This window comes from Lepisma saccharinum, chromosome 1 (assembly GCF_977018435.1).
Source record: "Lepisma saccharinum chromosome 1, izLepSacc3.1, whole genome shotgun sequence".
Lineage (NCBI taxonomy): Eukaryota > Metazoa > Arthropoda > Insecta > Zygentoma > Lepismatidae > Lepisma > Lepisma saccharinum.
Window position 1 is genome coordinate 210,954,399 of NC_139229.1, and position 19,474 is coordinate 210,973,872.

The 19,474-nt window shown below is 38.0% G+C and overlaps 1 protein-coding gene across 2 annotated transcripts in view; it reads left to right on the forward strand.

Moving 5' to 3' along the window:
• Positions 1 to 19,474, forward strand: part of LOC145978888 (uncharacterized) — a 49,994-nt gene that overhangs the window by 6,025 nt on the left and 24,495 nt on the right. For both annotated transcript variants that reach the window (XM_083111821.1, XM_083111830.1), the window contains exons 2-3: positions 4,542 to 4,691; positions 7,323 to 7,738. In XM_083111821.1, coding sequence (XP_082967947.1) covers positions 4,542 to 4,691; positions 7,323 to 7,738 — 566 coding nt within the window. The remainder of the gene's footprint in view (positions 1 to 4,541; positions 4,692 to 7,322; positions 7,739 to 19,474) is intronic.

Here is a 19,474-nt window from a genome sequence, read left to right on the forward strand (position 1 = left end):
AGTGGTAACCCAATTACTGTGTGGTGGTTCCATTGAGAAAGAGCTTGGTGGGGAAGGAAGGGCATGAATTCCTCGGATGCAGATGCTGTGATGAGTCAGTTGTGAGAAGCTGCATTTGAACATGAGTTGCAATGGTTTTAAGTACTTCATTCCTGGACATTTTCACATTAGATCAAGTGTTTTTCACAGAGAAGACATAGTTTCACCTCTGTATATTCTGTAGCCAAAACACCATACACAGAGCACTGAAAACCTGCATCTCTGTACAGAGTCCCCTCCTATTAAAAATAGCATCTGGTGTGCTATGCTATCTCACCAGGATGAATAATATTGGACTCCTATTCTTTGGATCAACCGTGGGTGCTGAGACCTACCAAGATGTTATTAGGCAGTTCAAGAGGATGAATGCCACTGCTAGATATAGTGAGACCTGTCCTGTAGCAAATTCATCCATGACAATGCTGAAGGAATTGTTTGGCGACAGAATCATATCTAAAGGACGATGGCCAGCAACATTTCCAGGTCTTAGCAGTCCAGACTACTTTTTGTGGGTACACTTGAAACAAACTGTGTACAAAAACAATGCATACATCTTGGATGAGCTGAAGATGAACATCACTAATACCAACCATAGTATCAACCACAGGATGCTCCATAGAGTTTCCAGGAACATGGTGAAATGTGTGGACAAATGCATTGAACTGCAGGGATGTCATTGACAGTTGTGTATATTTATATATATGTATATTTACATTTACTCATGTGCTGTTTCTATGATGGGTCCTGTTTTAAATTGAACAATGTGTAGTTTTGTAGCTTGCTGTATCAGGCGAACCTGCAATGTGGAAAAGTTTCATAAATGCCCCGAGGCAATTTTTTTCACAGTCTAGATTTTATTTTTATCAAGGAAGGAAAAATCCATTTACTTTGTTAGTGTCCTTTGCAGAACAGTCAATCTGACAGACATAAGATTTTTGCAACATACCTTGAAGTTTATTAGGCAAATTTGAGTTTAAAATTCTCATACAATTAACAATTTTTTGTAGATTAGTATACCAGTGTGTAGTTAGAGATCAGTTAGTTCATTCAACTCCCCAGCCTAAGTATTTCCTATTTTGGGGGGAGCAGGAAAGAGTTTATAATGTCCTTGCTTTGGCTCATTCTCACCCAACAGGCCAATCAGTGCCGTTGTTTGGCCTGAGTTGATACCTTCCCACCTGAGATAAGTCCTGCTAAAAAGAAAACTTTATAAAAGTCCGCAACATTTGTGACGTCTTTGTAGATGTATTTTGAGTTTGAGTATGTGAAATGGCAAATGTAAACTCCACGCCTTAAATTAGATTGAATTGGAATTTTTGGATATGTTGGAATCACACAGAGCCTTTATTATTTATTTGTGTGTGTGTAGGGGGGGGGGGGGCGAGGCGGTAATACGTAAGATTGAATTAGTGTAAACAATTGCTTGTAGTCTTGAGTGTTTACAAAGTTCACTTTGAAAACCAGGAATTACACTTGAATTTTATCGTGGTCCTAGAATTCTCCCCTCCCCTGAATATGACAAATACTTCAGTGATGGTGCAGTAAGCGAATACAAAAACAGTAAAAGAGAAATTGAAAATCATATATATACACATTGCCATGATTTTCTGATTGAAACAGAATGGAATTATTTTGCAATAAGCCAAAGTAAAGATATACTACTACGTACAAAAAGTACCCGGAATTTGTGAATAAAACCCAAAATACGTGGATAATCATCAACATTTATTTTGTCACCATTCAAAATAGGCCGTATCACATGCAACACACATATGCCAACGCTTAACTCAGTCTTCAAAACAGTTTTCAAGCGCAGAAAGACGGTATCTCCCTGAGTTCCTTCTGTGAATTTAATTTTAATGGATTCAATTGATTCAAAATGCCTTCCTCGAAGTGGTAACTTCAGTCGCGGAAAGAAATAAAAATCACACGGAGCCATATCTGGAGATATGGGGCTTGGGCAAGGACATGTGTTGACGAACAAGAGTTGACGTGTGCGACGACACATTATCATGGAGCAAAATCCTAGAATTGTTTTTCCATAACTGGCGAACATTCTCATGCAGATGCCTCATAACGGTCACATAAAAGTCTTCACAGTTTGTCCCACTGGAAGGAATTCTGAGTGCACAACACCACAATAATCAAAGAAAACAATGAGAATGACCTTAATGCTTGAGCGACTTTGGCATGTTTTTTTGGGTTTTGGTTCATTTTCGAAGTGCCAGTCCGAAGATTGTTGACCTGTTTGCATGTCATACTCATACACCCATGTCTCATCACCAGTTATAATGCGTTTCATGAAGGTTGAGTCACTAGAGGCTAGCAAAATCATGTCTTCAGCAACATCCCTGCGATGTGCTTTTTGCAGGAAATTCAGCTCCTTCGGAAAAAGTCACGCATTTCATGCCTAACACATCGGCCAAAATGTTGTGAACGGACACATGTGATATGCCAAGCTCATGAGCCACTTCTCTCACATGCCGGTTTTCAAACACCATTGTCCTGATTTTTCAGACGTTTTCGTCAGTCGGTTAACCAGAACAGGGCAAATCAGCAACAACTTCTCTGCCTTCTTTAAAAGCCTTGCACCATGCATATGCTTGTGTTTTCTAGACACGAATCACCAAAGGCCTTTTGTACCATTTTCAACGATTGAGAGCACACGACTTGTTGGCAACTCATGTCCTTGCTGTTGGCAACACAAAATTTGAAACAAATTCTTTGCTCAATATTTGTCTCCATTCTGCAAGTTGCAGGACACTCGTCAACACAACTAACGCAAACAGCTGCTGTGCACAAACTGATGGATAGATTACTCTACCCCTCTGTGTGGTCATTCAGTATAGTGCTGCCATTCTACGGACAAAATGAATTCTCGATACCTCCAATGTGGGACTTTTACCAGCCAAATCCCAGCTACTTTTTTTTTTTACTGAAGGTATGTAGTGGTATTTGTGGTACTATTAAACACTCGGCGTCAAGAGCTAGTTTACAGCATCATTCTAAAGGGCACATTCTACCACCACTCCAGTTATTCACCTGTGCACAGGAACATATCACTGGTGGCCTCCCCGATGGTGCAGTGGTAGCATCGTTGCCTTGTAATCAAGGGGTCCTGGGTTCAATACCCGGTGGAGGTACATAGTGGTTCGGATTCCACTTTAAACCATAGGTCCAGTCCTGATTAGCCTTACTGTGCATAAAGTGGACTTAAAACACCAAATCAATCATATCACTGGTGACTGTTACACAGCCATTTCAAAGATGACGTCCGGAGACATGTGTAGAATGGCTGAATGCAAGAATGGAAAATATCAAGACTATAGCAGGTGCAGTATGCATAATGTGTGTGTTGACAGTGTGTCTGATCCTGGATCAAGAAGCACAACTGACAGCAAGCAACCATAGGTTGCTGTGCTATTTTTGCTTATAACCAGAAGCAATACTTGAGGCATACCATCCAGTGTTGTGAAGCCGGAGGTGAACAGGACCAGTAAGATTATTCATAAACAAAGTGGGATTTAGCTGTCCAATGATAAAGTTATCAACACCTGAACTAAAGGTACCATCCTGACATTTGTCTGGCTGGGTGCTTTGAAAAAAAAAATCTTTGCAAAACCTTAGTTAGGATGGCAGGTCACATGCATGATTAAAAATCGTGAATTTATCTCCAAGCCTGCTGAGTCCCCAGGAGCTCTGTGCACATAACTAAACTTTAAAACAACTGCAAGTGATAATTTTTACTTCATTTTTAGCAATTTTCTGTGAAGTTCAGGTCCAATTTTGTTGTTTAAGAAAATGGTCAGATCACTTAATCCAATACATGTTGTTAAAACTTTACTGTACACTAGTGCCTTGTAATAACAAGTCGGTATTTCAACACACATCAGGAGAATGTCTGATTATATAGTGTGTACAACTTGACTTTCATCTTGTCTCTTTTGTAGACCATTTAAAAATCCCCCATTTTCCAGAAAATTCTCAATTTTTTTGTATCTTCAGTCGCATATAACACAAATTGAGTCATAGATACAGAGCCAACATAATGTATATGTCTCTCTCTCTCTCTTTCTCTCTCTCTTTCTTTTTCTCTTTTTTGAGCCTACATATAATTTACTTGAAATAAATTATTCCACCTTCCTGGGTGGAATACATTTCTAACTTTGGGTGCAAATAACATGCATAATTTGACACATTTTTTATGGCATGTTTATCAGATGTGGGTCACTTTAACTGGTACGTTAAAGTGGTGCATCTTTACATTCTTCCACAGGCTAGAACTCTGGAACTATTTCTGAGGCAAACCATACAGACATGGTTGAACCATTGAGCTAAATTTCATCCAATTGCAAGCTATGACCTGGAAACGTTTCTGAAATTGGTCTGACATGGAATAACCCAAAATCATTATTTTGCCTTCATGGAATTTGCTTTTTTGCACTTTTCTTATAAAATATATCACTAGAATTGTGTAATCTGTTTTCCTTATCTTATTTCAGATATCACAAGATGAACCTTTACCAAAACAGATATGTTACCAGTGTGTTTACAAATTAAATACACTAGATGATTTTAGAAAAGATGCACGAGTTTGTGATAAAATTTTGAAAAGCTATTTTTTCCCAGAAGTTCATGAGAATGAGAAACAGGTAAGTGATAAAATATTTGGGATATCTCTTCTGGCCATTCTTATTTTCATTAGAACCTAACAATATAATTCATGATGTTTGTGTTTAAACAGTTCATTTATCGGAATGCTATTCTGTTTCCATATAAAATTGAGTGAAACTTTCTTGAATTATCATTGAATTTTCAGTTTAAAGAAACCAAATGAATAGTGTTATTGTTCTCGAACATATCGATTTAAATATTATAAAGAATAAAATGCAGTTTACAAGTAAAAGAAAGGAGATTTTGTTGTCATTGATGTGCAGAGAATATTGATAGTTTCAGGTTCAAATCCTGCCATGTGAGTGCCTCTTCATCACTTTCGTCTATCCATCATTCACCCTCATTGTTTTGTTGATGTAGAAAAGCAACATAAAATGAGAAACATTACACAAATTGGAGGGTTCTGATTTTGAACTAATCAGAGGTAACAGCAAAATGTGAAGAATTAAAAAGTTGTTTCAATAAAATAACAACAATGTTAACTACATTAACCGACAGTGTTGCCGTCGAGTATATATTGCAGAGGACATTTTTCCTGCTGCCGACAAAAGCGAAGAGGGAGGCCGTTTCCGCTAACCTGAAGAGGTAACAAGGATGCCAATGCAAGGGAAGAGTGAGACAGTGCGCTACGGGGTTATTAAAGGGCCCAGTTACCGGTCAGGCCTTCCGGTACAGGCCACACTTGTTTCACAGAAAAGAGCTAAATCCTGCCTAAAATGGGGATACTACTTTTCTGAAATAACTAGAACTAGACTACAAAGCCAAAACTGGTTAGGTAAAGACAAAAAATAGTTCCTTGGTGCGATTTGTGATTTGAACAAACCTTGAACCAAAGAACTAAGTTGGCAACAGTAGTACATACAGTCTTTTACAATCTGACTGTCGCTGGAGGAGTGGAATTCTGTGATCTGCTCGCCGCACAAACATCAAACTGACCAGAGAAATGTGTGGTTCTTCTTCACCTTTCCACCCCAATCGCAAAGAAACAGAGATGAAGATTTGACAAGGCTTGACCACAATTCATCGGATTTTCGCGGTGACGTGTCTCATGAGTGGTAGTTCTTTCTACGAGTGTTTGTGGCTAAATCACTGAGCAGATTGAAAAAGAAAAATGAAGAAAACTACAAAATCTAGATTGAAGGCATGTTTTTTTTTTTTGTTTTGTTTGGGGGTTAGGGGTGGAGATGATAACATCTAGCAGGCAGGCATAATTGCTGAACTGATGGCCAGTAACACTTTTGAAAAAGTCACGCCACGCCACTGGAACTGATGTACTCCAATTTTAAGGGGCAGATCCCGTATTTTTAAGGGGCAGAAAACCCTATTAATAGAGGCACATATTTTTGGTAAATAAAGAAGCACAATTTTGGTACAAAAACAAAGTCGATTTCAGGTTCAAAAGCGGTAAATAAAATAAAATTTTGGTGTTATAGCGGTGAATAATCACATCAAAAGTGCTATATAAGATGACATTTTGGTTTTAAAATTATGAATATAATTTTAAATTTGATTTAAAAACTGCCCTTATTACACAAAGTAAACTTATCCCTTCTAATAGCACATTTATGTAGTTACCAGAGTATTAAGTTTTATTCCTGTGCAAAGGGGTCCATTTTTGCTTCTCAAATATTTACAGCAGAATTAGTCAATTTTCCGTGAATTGCATAACTTGCAGGATACTTCAGACTTCAGAAAGTGTTGCGTCGGTATATAAACGGTAAATTTCGTGTTTAAGAGTATATTTCGCATTTTGCAGTTCATTTCGTATTATTTCGTGACAAAAGAGGGTAGGAAAATGCACCTCACACCTTTCAGAAACATGAAAAATAAACATTATAGCATGTTATTTCGTGTTTTCGTCAAAAACTAAATTTGCATGCCTCTACCTATTAATAAAACAGACCAAAAAATCGTATGTATTGTGTTGTTTAAAACAAATGCCACGTTAGAAGTTGCACTCTATGTAGCTATATGTAATTTTGTACACTACAAATGTTGCATCAGAATGAGATTTAAATTGTGTATTGATTATTCAGGGCAGCTACTTACTAGGAATTCCTTGAATTCTGGGAATTATGCATGAATTATTGGCTCCAAGAATTCTGCATGAATTTTTCTCCATAGATGTGAAAAATTGCAACTTTTATTAATCCTTTTATTAATTATAGTTAAATTTTGTCATGGTCTTAGAGTGGTCACTGTTGTTATTTTTTTTATAATGAATGAAATGCTTATTTGTAATGCAGGTGTTATAAAGAAAAAGTTGTTTTCTATCATTGGCAAGTAAATTAATAAAAAAATCACTCATACTATACATAAAATATGCATTGAGTAAATTATCTTGCCAAGCTTGGTCGAGAGAATCAAATCAGATCAAAAATCATTAATTGACCAATAGTTATTGCTAGTATTTGCTCTGTTTATATTGTTACTTCCCTGGATTCTAATTTCTAATGTGTTAGCTCATGTAAATTTGAAACAACATCAAGAAAGGGTTTAATTTTTAGGGTTGCCTTTGTTAAAGGGGTGAATGAAAATTGCATTATCACAGGTTTAGAAGTTGCATGTGGCCATGCTATAACTAATTCAAACTTTCATTTTACCTGTAGGTGACCTCTTCTGCTGGAGTTTCATACACTGACGATTGCATATTAATAGATGAAAATCCTCTTGAGGAAGAGACTGACTGTATTTATGCCCACAAGAGTGCAGGCAAAGATCTCACTAATAATTCCATAACCTCTACTCAGAAGTCTTGTGATGATGAACATTTTCTTGCTGAGAGTGATGATGAATGCTGTATTGTTGAAAATGAAGGGCTTGTTGTGAAAGACAATGTCATGTCACCATGCAAAAGAAATGCTAATACTACACCTGCAGAGGATGCTGAGGATATGCATGTCAAAAGGCCAGCGGTCATAACAGTGAGCAGCCCATCATTGAAAACCACAGATGGGAATCAGGGACAAGAATTAGAGGCACCCTCCATGGGAATTGAAAATGATGGCCAATTGCAAAATCAAAGGTAAGATGAAATGTTGTCAACAATGACCTCACTTCCATCCAAAAATCTAAATTTCATTGCATTGTCCACACCAATAGCCATAATACTACTATTAGTCGCTGCTTCCAGGTAGCAGTTACTGTTATCTACTGGTACTATCAATGACTGAGCACAGGGAAAGAGCCTATGAGTGCAAATATAACCTTCCGACACGAACATAAGTATTGACCCAAACCCGTGATTCTGATGCGTCTCCCCCTGCTCCATTCTACTTCTCGCAACCATTCCCATGAACCTACGTCCTGGCTAAATGATCACTTTCTTGTCTATCCCCTATCATCATTCGTTACTAGTCTGTGAACCACACAGGATGAATCTATCTTTGATCTACATGCCAAAGATGTGGTTATATACATGAAATTACACTACACACTACATATCTTGAGGTGCACAAGTACTCATACTTATATGACAGGTTTCGTTCTTCCTAATGGAGCCCCAGTATCAGACCTTGGTAAGGTTTGAAAATTTTAAGAAAAGTTACAAATTAAACAAGAAAAAAAATGATATTTGGATGGCAATATTTCAGTTTCATCCACTGAACTTTCACTATTCCTCATCTTTTTACAGTAATTTCAGCTTTTTACAAAAGGGCGAAATGTTGTTACTCAAAATGCTAGTTTTAATATTTTATTTGTACTTTTGTCTCTTGATTTCTGAACTATAAGGGAACAAACAAATGTGTATAATTTTTTTATTTTTTATTTTATGTTGCATTGCATTTTTTTTGCTATGATAATTATGAAATAGTGAAAATGTGCATTAATGTAATTAAAAATCAGTAAATATTGCTAACTAATCATCTTGTTCACCAGATTGTGTAAGCTCATTTCTTGTCTTCGTTAGATTTTTTTTATCTAAGAAATCATAAATATTTGTTTTTTCCTCTGCCTACAAGTAGCTAAATTCAACTTCGGATCCAGTGAGTGTGTTGATTGTGTAAGTATTAACATTCCTTTTTATGTAACATATTTTTTGTATGTATATCTTACTAATCCTAATTCCCCAAGTTTATTATATTAATCTTCTCTCCAATTTTTTCCTTCTTTCATGTTCTACTTTATTTGTCCTATTCCTATTTTAGTGTTGATGTGGGGCATTTTATTGTGCTGCTTTAGTTTTTTTTGTTTGCTTGCTTGTGTCTTTCTTCTTCATATTTCAGCGCCTCCCATGGCGCAGTGTCCTGGTTTTGATACCCGGTGGACGCAAATAGTGGTTCGGATCCAACTTTAAACTGTAGGTCCAGTCATGATTAGCTTTACTGCATAAAGTGAACTTAAAACACCAACTCAATCAGTCAATCAATCAATTCTTCCTATTTCACTCATTGCTGTTGGGTCTTTTCTAAGCTTTATTTCAAAACATTTCTTCCCATTCTAAGGTACTAATTGGGAGAGCTGGAAAAATATAATTGTGTGCAAATTGAGACAATTCATGTATTTGTTTGTGTCCAAACTAGGACTTAACCTGCAACTGAGGTTGCTCAAATAATTTGTTCCCAATGCTCAAAACTGAAAAAGTAAATATACCCTCAACCTGCTCAGTCTTAGCCAAATTTGAAATATTTTGATGTTGTCCAAACATTCTTGTGCACATTTCTGATGAAATGTCTGAGAAAGCAGTCATCATTTCTGGAATTCTTTATGATAAAGCGGTAACATGCACTGAGGAGTAGCCAGTCTAGCAGTGATGTCTAGAGGCACATATTTTTGGTAAATAAAAAAGCAAAATTTCGGTACAAAAACGGAGTCAATTTCGGGTTCAAAAGCGGTAAATAAAATGAAATATCGGTGTTATAGCGGTGAAAAATTGGATGAAAAGTGGTATATAAAAAGACATTTTGGTTTTAAAATTGTGAATATAATCCTAAATTTGATTTAAAAACTACACTTATTCCACAGAATTAACATTTCACTTCTAATAGCACATTTATGTAGTTATAAGAGTATTAAGTTTATTTCTGTGTAAAGGAGTCCATTTTTGCTTCTCCAATATTAACAGCAGAATTAATCAATTTTCCGGGAATTGCATAACTCACAGGATACTTCAGACTTCAGAAAGTGTCGCGTCGGTATATAAATGGTAAATTTCGTGTTTAAGATTTAATTTCGCTTTTTGCAGTTCATTTCGCATTATTTCGTGACAAAACATGGTCACAAAATGCATCTCACACCTTTCAAAAACATGAAAAATTAACACTAGAATGTGTTTTTTCAAATTTCGTTTTTTCGTCAAAAACGAAATATGCATGCCCCTAGTGATGTCACATCTCGAATTATTTTGAAATCACAATACATATTAATTCTGCTGTTGAACCTACAGTTCATAAGTGACCCCTCAATACGATCTTCAGGCAGGCTGGCAACCTTTTCGACCACCTGGTGCGTGGGTAGCAGTGGTCCCCATCCCCCCAAGACCAATGGTGCATTCCCTCCAAAATCATGCTATGCGTTTCCCCCAAATCATATCATTTGCACTCTCAAACCATTTTGTAATCCCCACAAAGTATTTAATTACGACAGCGTATCTCCCGAAAGTAACTTGTAGCTTTTTGTTACAAATGATGCACCTACTTTAAATTAAGCAGTATACCAACACTGAGCATTATATTTTAAGAAGTGATGTTATAAATGAATATCGAGAATGTCTTGTAATGGAGCTATAGTATTAAAGTTCACATTCACCTCAGTAAAGCACCAAACACACATTATTTTCGAGAGCAAGAAAATTTTTACATTTTTTGATTGGCTTCATTTTTGTATATGTTGAAGTAGTAAGCCTATTTGAGATTCATTGCCTAATATTGGGTTATTTTACGTCACCTTTCTGTCACTTTTTACTAATCATGGCAAAGAGGCTGAGTGATGATGATATGAAATTGATGAAGTGACACTCATAAAAAAACAATCAATCATCCCCAGACCGGGATTTGAACCCGAGACCCCTGGCATCGTGGATTGCTATGGTAACCACTCCATCACGAAGGTCCGTTCTTACGCCAACCTGAATTGAAATTGGTTTATTCTGGGAATCTCAAGTTATTTATAACAAGAAAGTTATGTTTTATTTGGTACAATAATACAGAATCGCTTACAAACATACTCTTAATGCAATATAGACAGTGGTGTGCATAAAGGGGGCGGGGTTATAATAACCCTCCTTTGGCCCAGTAAAAAGAATGTCAAAGGCGGGAAAAGATGGCAAATAGATGGCTGCCTACTAAAAAAAATGTATAGCCCCTCGTACCCTTTGGAAAATCCCTGGTGCACCACTGTATATAGAGCTTTGTTTTTAAGCCCACTTTATTCACAGGAAAGCTAATCGGGACTGGGGACTTGCAGTTTAAATTGGGATCCGAACAACTTGCGCGTCAACATTGCATCAAACCCGGGACCCCTTGATTACAAGGATGTAATGTTACTACTATGCTATCCATCAAAGAAAGAAAAATGAAAACTGTCCCACAACTTGTCAATACATGGGCTGTTCCACTTGGAACATAGAAAAGTAGGAGAAAGGTCTGTTCCACTTTCTGATAGGGGAGGAAGTGTGATAATTTACATTGACATTTCCTAATATTTTAAAAATTATTTTCTCAAAAATGGTACGAGGCCCCAAATTTTTTTTCATTTCCTGGTCTTAGTACATATATTCACCTACAAGTTGGCATACTTCATGTATTTTTACCTTCATGCTGTTTTGAGATAGGCCAAATTCTATCTACTAACAGCATCGATATCCCAGTAATGTGCTATATCAGGTAGCTTGTACTAATAGTGAACTTCATTGCCCAGAAAACAAATCTTTGGGGTACTGTTGCTTAACCAACATATTAAGGGCCGAAAAGAGGAAAAAACTGCATTTTGGACCCTCTTTGTTGCCGCATAACAATGGAAAGCAACAATGTCCCATCAAAACAATTGAATGTATATAAGCAACCAGTCTTATATTAACAGTATATAACAAACGTTTGGGATGTTGTTGATTTCCAATGATACAGCACTCCGAACTTCCCCATGTTTCACTTTTCATGAAAAATGGGTGGTTGGGTCAACCTTGAACTTGACATTTTCTACAGGGGAGGGAAAATTTTTTTAAGGTCTCAAAATTGCACAATATTCATTTCTCATGACCTACTTCAACATATAAAAAAATGAAGCCAATCAAAAGATACAACTATCCAAATATCCCTTTTTTGTTCGAATTTCAAAATAATGGCTCTTAAACACTTTCTTTTCTTCATTTAATGGATTAAATATGGTGCATTTAAGGTGTAAAATTTTTTACATATATTTTTGGAAAATATATAAATGTTGAATTTTACATTATTTGAAGGGAAAAAATCCCTGCCCCCAAGATCTCAATGGCACAGCTTGCACCATAATCCCCCCGTGTGGGCACCCCTGGTGGGTAGAGACAGCCACTAAAAGGAAAACTGAAGATTTCTGTTTCTAGTTTCGCACTTGCTCATCACCAACCCACCAGCTGCTGTAAAGGTTGAAAGGCCATGCCTACAGATACCCTAGTCTATCACTTATAGGTACTGATGAAGGATTATAGTCCGAGGAATGTGGGGGAGTAATTTTAATATTTACATCTCATATTCTACACATTATATTTATGTATAGTAGCACAATACGCTCATATGGCTTCAAGTCTTTATTTATGAAATGAGAAAGTATTTTCTGTGTTATTTTTTCCAGTAAGAATATAATTATTAGAATGTAAAAACTGACGGAAATCTATTACCCACAAGTACGAGAGCTGATCAATACATTTTAATAAGCATAACAATCTGAAATATGTGTATATATTATGGGGGCAGGGTGTGTGTTGGGGGGGGGGGAGGTTTATTGTACTTTGTAGGTAGTGAAATAATGGAATAATGTTTCAGTGAAAAACAGTACAAGGAGCAAATTACTTATAGCCTCTTATCAGCTTTATTGATAAGGCATAATTTACATTTTTGCCATTTCACATTAACTTTCTGGATTTTGAACTTTCATTGTGACAATAAAAGTGGTTAACAAACTCACAAAGTGATGGGGAACAGTCATAAACATACTTAAATTCTGTACTCGGAATTTGAACACAAGACCATTCTTGCATGCATTGGTTGTTTTCAAAGAGTGGTTTCTCAAATTCCTTGCATGGATGTGTGCATGTGCTTGCATGCATATGCCCAACCAGAAAGTTTCTAACGGAGGTCTGGCTGTGAAAAAGTATTTTGAATTGAATGTCAAATTTGGTAGGAAAATGACAAAATAATTAGAATTACTTATTTTTTTTTAAGAAAATTAAGTTGAAAAGGGGGTGATGGGAGGATTGTGACCCTCACTTGTCCTTTTTTTGAGTTTGTATTCGTTTATTTAGCATATCTGATTAATTACGATAGTAAGGACTTATCTACTAGAACATTAGATTCAAATCATGGTTAATTTTTTAAGTGAAAAAATTACAGAGGATTCATGTCTTTGCAGATGAGGATACTGATAAATAAAATTTAGATTTTGTGCTAAATGATCACTTCCCTCCAAGACTAGTGGTGCATCACAAACAGTAATAATAGTACTCTCATTACTGCAAAACCACAGGAAATTACCAACTGTAACAGATACAATATGCTTTTCAGATCAATATTTCAGTATCGCTGTTTCAGTGGCCAGAAAATACATGACTGTTGAAGTAACTGGGATTTTCATGCAATTCTCACATTATAAGTAACTTTTTGTCACTGTATTTTGTATGTATTTTTCGTTATTTTATTTCACTTTTCTGCCACATTTACTTTAAAGTTAATATGCAAAATTTGGTGTTAATTAGCAGTTCCAAAACAAAGGAAACCCAATTGATTTGATTTGTTTTACTTCACTTCTCTGCTACTTTTGGCTAATTGCAAAGATGTAGGTGAAAACTGATGAAATTGATGAATTGACAGTCGCAAATGAATGTAGACAGGATACAAGACTCACCGAGGATTGTACTGGGTGTGGGTCCTGATGCTAGAGCTTTGTTGTCTTCAAGAATACAGTCCAGAGTGTACTGTGTGGAAAGTCACTCCACAACGAAAACCTGCCTCCTCCACCTTTCCAAACATACAATTTACTTCCATTTACTTTTCAGTATTATCGTTAAAATGAAATATTCACATCCCTCATAATTTTGAGAGTGGTGTACTAAAAGTATTGCAGATTTATAGAAATGTTGGATCATTTAAACTGTCAGTAATTCTACCAATCTACAAGGGTCGTTCAAGGTTGACCGGGATTTTCGTACGTAAAAAATCGATGAATAGCCGGATCATGATGAAACATGCGGGTGACGTAATGTATTCCTTCGCGAGTAACTAGCGCCCGGCATGACGTATTTCGCGCATGCACAGCAGTTGCAGCAAACATGGCGGCAAGCAGTGTGTCTGTGGCTGTGGAGCAGCGGTGTGTAATCAAATTTCTCGTGAAGGAGAAAGTGAAACCAGCTGAGATTTTACGACGATTGCAAGCACAGTATAGTGAACAAACGATGTCGCGGACAAGAGTGTACGAATGGTGTGAGCAGTTTCGCGAAAGACGGGAGCTGGTGACAAATGAAGCGCATGGACACATTTGCCCGACTGCAGTCACACCAGTGAATATCGCACGTGTTGAGCAAATGATTCTTGAGAACCGGCGAGTAACAGTGTGGGATATTGCTGCCAAGGTGAATATCAGTGTCGGGCATGTTGAGACAATCATTCACGACCACTTACGCTTCCGCAAAATCTGTGCAAGGTGGGTTCCCCGCCAGCTGACATTCGATCAGAAGTGGACACGCAGGACGGTCTGTGAACAGCTTCTGAATCGGTTTCGAGCAGAAGTTGATGAATTGTTGCAATCCATCATCACGTGTGATGAAACATGGTTGCACAATTCAACCCCAGAGACCAAAAGACGCAGCATGGAGTGGCGGCATAAAAGTTCCCCGCCCCCCAAGAAAAGCAAAATGCAGCCGTCCGCTGGAAAGATCATGGCAAGTGTCTTCTGGGACATGAAGGGCATTATCCATGTGGATTTTCTGGACAAAGGGAGCACGATTAATGCCCAGTATTACTCCACATTGTTGAGTGGTGCTGTACGAAAGTCCATTCGCAAGAAAAGACCTGGGATGTTGTCTGGAAATGTCATTCTTCTCCATGACAATGCCCGCCCTCACACGGCCAATGTGACAACAACAACTCTGGCCGACATGCGCTGGGAAGTTCTGCCCCATCCCCCCTACAGTCCGGATTTAGCCCCCAGTGATTATCATTTGTTTGCACCCCTTAAAGACCATCTGGGAGGGAAGAAATTCACGACAGACGAAGTACTGTGGAGCGATGTCCTCCAGTGGCTACGACAACAACCAAGTTCTTTCTACGCCAAAGGAATTCGGGAGCTGCCAGGACGATGGCAACGGTGCCTCGGCGCGCACGGAGAATACTTTGAAAAACTGACATAGTTTGGTGTTTCTTCTGCTACCTATTTCCTCTGCAGAAATAAAAGTCCCGGTCAACCTTGAATGACCCTTGTACCAAACACTGATGTGTCTATATTGGCCAGTTCCAATGAAATAACCTAATGTGATGTATACGGACTTTATGTCCTATAAAACTGTAAAATATGTATGTACAGAAGGTTTGCCCACGATAAAAATAGTCGACTTTGAATCTCACAACTGGCTAGTAAATCCCCTTGTGCCACCACCAATTGTGTTCGATGTGACGGCCATGGGCCCGAACGATTGCCCGGCAGCGTAGTTTCCACTGAAGCAAACTCTGCATGGAATGGGAAGGGGAATGTCTCACCATACCCCTTTGGCAACTTTCCCAAGTCCCTGCAAGGTACGGGGATGGCCTCGAGCAAGTGACTGTTTGAGGAATCCAAACCCACAGTAGTCCATTGGTGATCCATTGGTGAGGCATCCAGGGATTTCACAGGGATGGACGAAGCTCGAGCAGTATGGCTGGAGGCCTTGTCCATGTGGATTCATACATGTGTGGTCTCGTCACCTTACAGGTGGAGGATGTGTATGTCATACAGAGGGGCCATAACGTTCTCCTGGAAGTAAGCTGCGTTGACTTAGGTGTTGGAAGTCACTTTGACGAGTGGGAGTATTCCCCGACTGCAATATCCGGCCACCACCAGAAATCCCCTGGAAAACTTTTCCTTGCACTGCAGCACAGTCAAATCGGCTCTTCTGGTCTGTTGGACGGTAGAAAATGGATCAAACTCTGTTGGTCTCATCTACGTAGAGCCACCCCTCATCCAGGGTACACACCCATTCCCACTTGTCCCCTGCAAGGTATGTTTCATACAGTTGTGAACCTCTCTTGCTTGTGGTGCTCTGAGAGGCGGTGTCCGCGTGCTTTGTGATGCGCTTCCAATGAGAGGTTCTTCCGGATGATGTTGGAAACTGTGCCTTTTGAGATACCGTGGCGAATAGCCAAACTTTTCTGCGTTGGGGGATTGTCGTGTGTCACTGATGTCCTAATGGCATGCACTTTGCGGGCTGGGGCCATGATGTCCTCACAATTTCCAGCCGCGCACGTACCACAGGGGCCTGTTGGGCACATCGTCGGATGATGAGACCTGCACCAGCTTTGCTGACGATTAAACCCTCTTCTTTGCACCGTTTCACTATTATTGAGTGACTATAATGGGCGGCGGAAAGTCCACAAATGAACCCCTCCCAGAAAGCTGTCACTTTTACCTTCATCGTTCCATAGATCGTGCTCAAATGATACTGTTATCTAGTACAGGCTCCAGTGTAGCCAGCTCAGTATTGGGACATAACAGCAGTTCAATGCATCGTTCACAATGGCCAGTCAATTTAGACTATTTTTATCGTGGGCAACCTTCTGTAATTATTGAAGAGGTTTTCTTGGGCAACCAACCAGGTGATTTCCGGATAGGCTTCCGAGCTTTCGAGAGCTAACGTCACACTTATCTTCAGGGATTGGGCAATGTAATCCCTGAAGATGAGAGTGACGTTAGCTCTCGATAGCTCGGAAGCCAATCACCTGGTTGATTGCCTCTTCAATCTTCGCTGCCAGGAAAGCTTCAACAATTATGTATGTAATTATGCCATAAAAATGGAAAAATATGTCATAGAAATTTAAAGATATGTCAGATAAATGCAGAATATTCCCAATAAAGCTAAAAATATGCATTATATAGGAAGTCGGTATCTTCCAGGGAAGATTGACTAGGATGGAGGTGTGGTATTAAGTGAAGTCAGAATCCCTTTAACCGAAGAATATAATGGGAAAATACTGAAAATATTGTGAGGTTCACTGCATTTATCGTAAGTTAGATTTACTATTATGTCAGACTTACACCTTTGTGCAAACTGTGTGGTGGAGCCATCTCGCGTCACTACTTGCACAGTGACTTGTTATCGTTTGCCTACTCCAGAAATAGGTGGACAGAGTATATACATACACACTAATATGTGGGTGGCTCAAACGACAAATGATCTTGAAACTCCCATACTCGATTGCTGATAGAGTAGGGGCTGTAATGTACCAAATGTTATTTTTACTTTTGACTGATTGTTGTGAGTAGCAACAAGAAGGTAAAAAAATTAGAACAATGGAAACTTCTTTACTTGCTTGCACAACAATGACTGAGAACATTTTTCCTTACTAATGTTTGGATGGCTATCAATTGTCGGTGGGATAAAAAAATGGGAAGAAAATACGGCATCTGTTTTTAATTTCTTTGTCTGTAATTTCCTTATCCTGCCATTGATAATATAAACTATCCATTGCACTAAAATTGCGAAGAGTAAATTATAAAATAACCAATTATATGTCTTATTACGAGAAAATTGAAGAAATGTGTTGTAAAAATGCTAAGTTGGTAAAATATGTCAAAATATGCCTTATCAAATGCATCTACCAGGTGTCCCAGATGTCGCTGAACCCAGTGTTTATGACCGTATAACTGAGAAGCTAAATGGAATGAGAAGAAATGCTTTCTTCGAAGATAATGCCCTGTATTTTGAGAAAATTATCTAATACAAACATATGGAATATCATACATGATTTAATAATAAATAATTAAAATGTAGCCAGAAACGAAAAATAAATTTCTGCAAATCGTATTTATTGACACACAACTCACTGAAGTAAATTGCAACATTTTTCAATATCACTGCACAATCTGAATGGAATACTATTGTATTTGACAGAAAACGTAGATTGATGAAGTCTTACAAACATTGCACCAGGGTATGAATGAGCTATTCCCAAATTCCATGTTTTTGCAATGTTCCGAACCACACTGGCAACACCATTGTTGGCAAGTGTCACTGACAGATGTGTTTCACCTCTGGCTATCACACTAAGGCACTTTTAACGGAAAATGAGAAAGTTGGTTATTTTAGAAAATTTCGATAGCCTTCATACAGCTTGCAACTCTAAAATGTCGATATTGAATTTTAGGAGCTGATGTTCTGGAGCATGTTGAAGAAAAAATGATGGCATCGCCAAAAAGTTAGTTAGGAAGCTCACTGCAGAATCCATTATGTAAGTCAACTGCTCACAGGGCTGTACGGGAATTGAAATTGTACCCGTATAGAGTTCGTGGATTTCCCAGCACGGTTGCGTTACTGTCATTGGTTACAATTATTCATCAGAAGTGGTGTCAATGTACTGAATGAAGTTTTTTTTTCTAGCGACGAAGCTTGGTTTGAATTGGCCGGGTACGTAAACAGTCAAAATTCCAGATATTGGGCCACAGGAAACCCACATAAGTTGCATAAACTACTGTTGCATTCCCAAAAATTGCAAAAAAATGGGGGATGGTACGCAATATCGAGACGTCGTCGTAATTCACTACCGACATTTCAGGGTTGCAAGGTTATCAAAAATTTTCTAAAATAACTAACTTTCTCCTTTTTCGTTAAAAATAACGTAGTGTGATAGCCAGAGTTGGAACACATCTGTCAGCGACACTTGCCAGCAACAGTGTTGCCAGTGTGGTTCGTAATATTGCAAAAACATGGAATTTGGGAATAGCTCATTAATACCCTTGTGCATTGTACTTTTTCTGTCAAATTCAGAAGTATTCCATCCAGATTATTTGGTGATATTGAAAAATTTTGCAATAATTTGCCTCAGGGAGTTGTGTCAATAAATACGATTTTCAGAAATTTATTTTTTGTTTCTGGCAACATTTTAATTATTTATTATTAAATCATGCATGATATTCCATATGTTTGTATCACATAATTTTATGAAGAAAGCATTTTTTCTCATTACATTTAGCCGGGTTCGATACCCGGTGGAGGCACATGGCACAGTGGTTTGGATCCCACTTTAAACTATAGGTCCAGTTCCGATTAGCCTTTCTGTGCATAAGTGGACTTAAAACAACAGATCAATTCAATTCAACTCATTAGATTTAGCTTTTCAGTTATACGGTCGTAAACACCGGGTTCAGCGACTTCTGGGACACACTAGTTCAGCTGATTTTCATCAGATACGTAAATATCTCACCCCAGTATTCGATCCGATGACAAATAAAAAATATGTTATAAAATAAAGAAAGTCCCAGGCTCTAGTGAGTTAGTGTCTGTTTGACAAAAAAAAAAATAGTTTTAGTCAGTTGTTACTTGATACAATGGAGAGCAAGCGAACAGTATTATTACTAATAGAAATATTAGACAGGGTTCCCACTG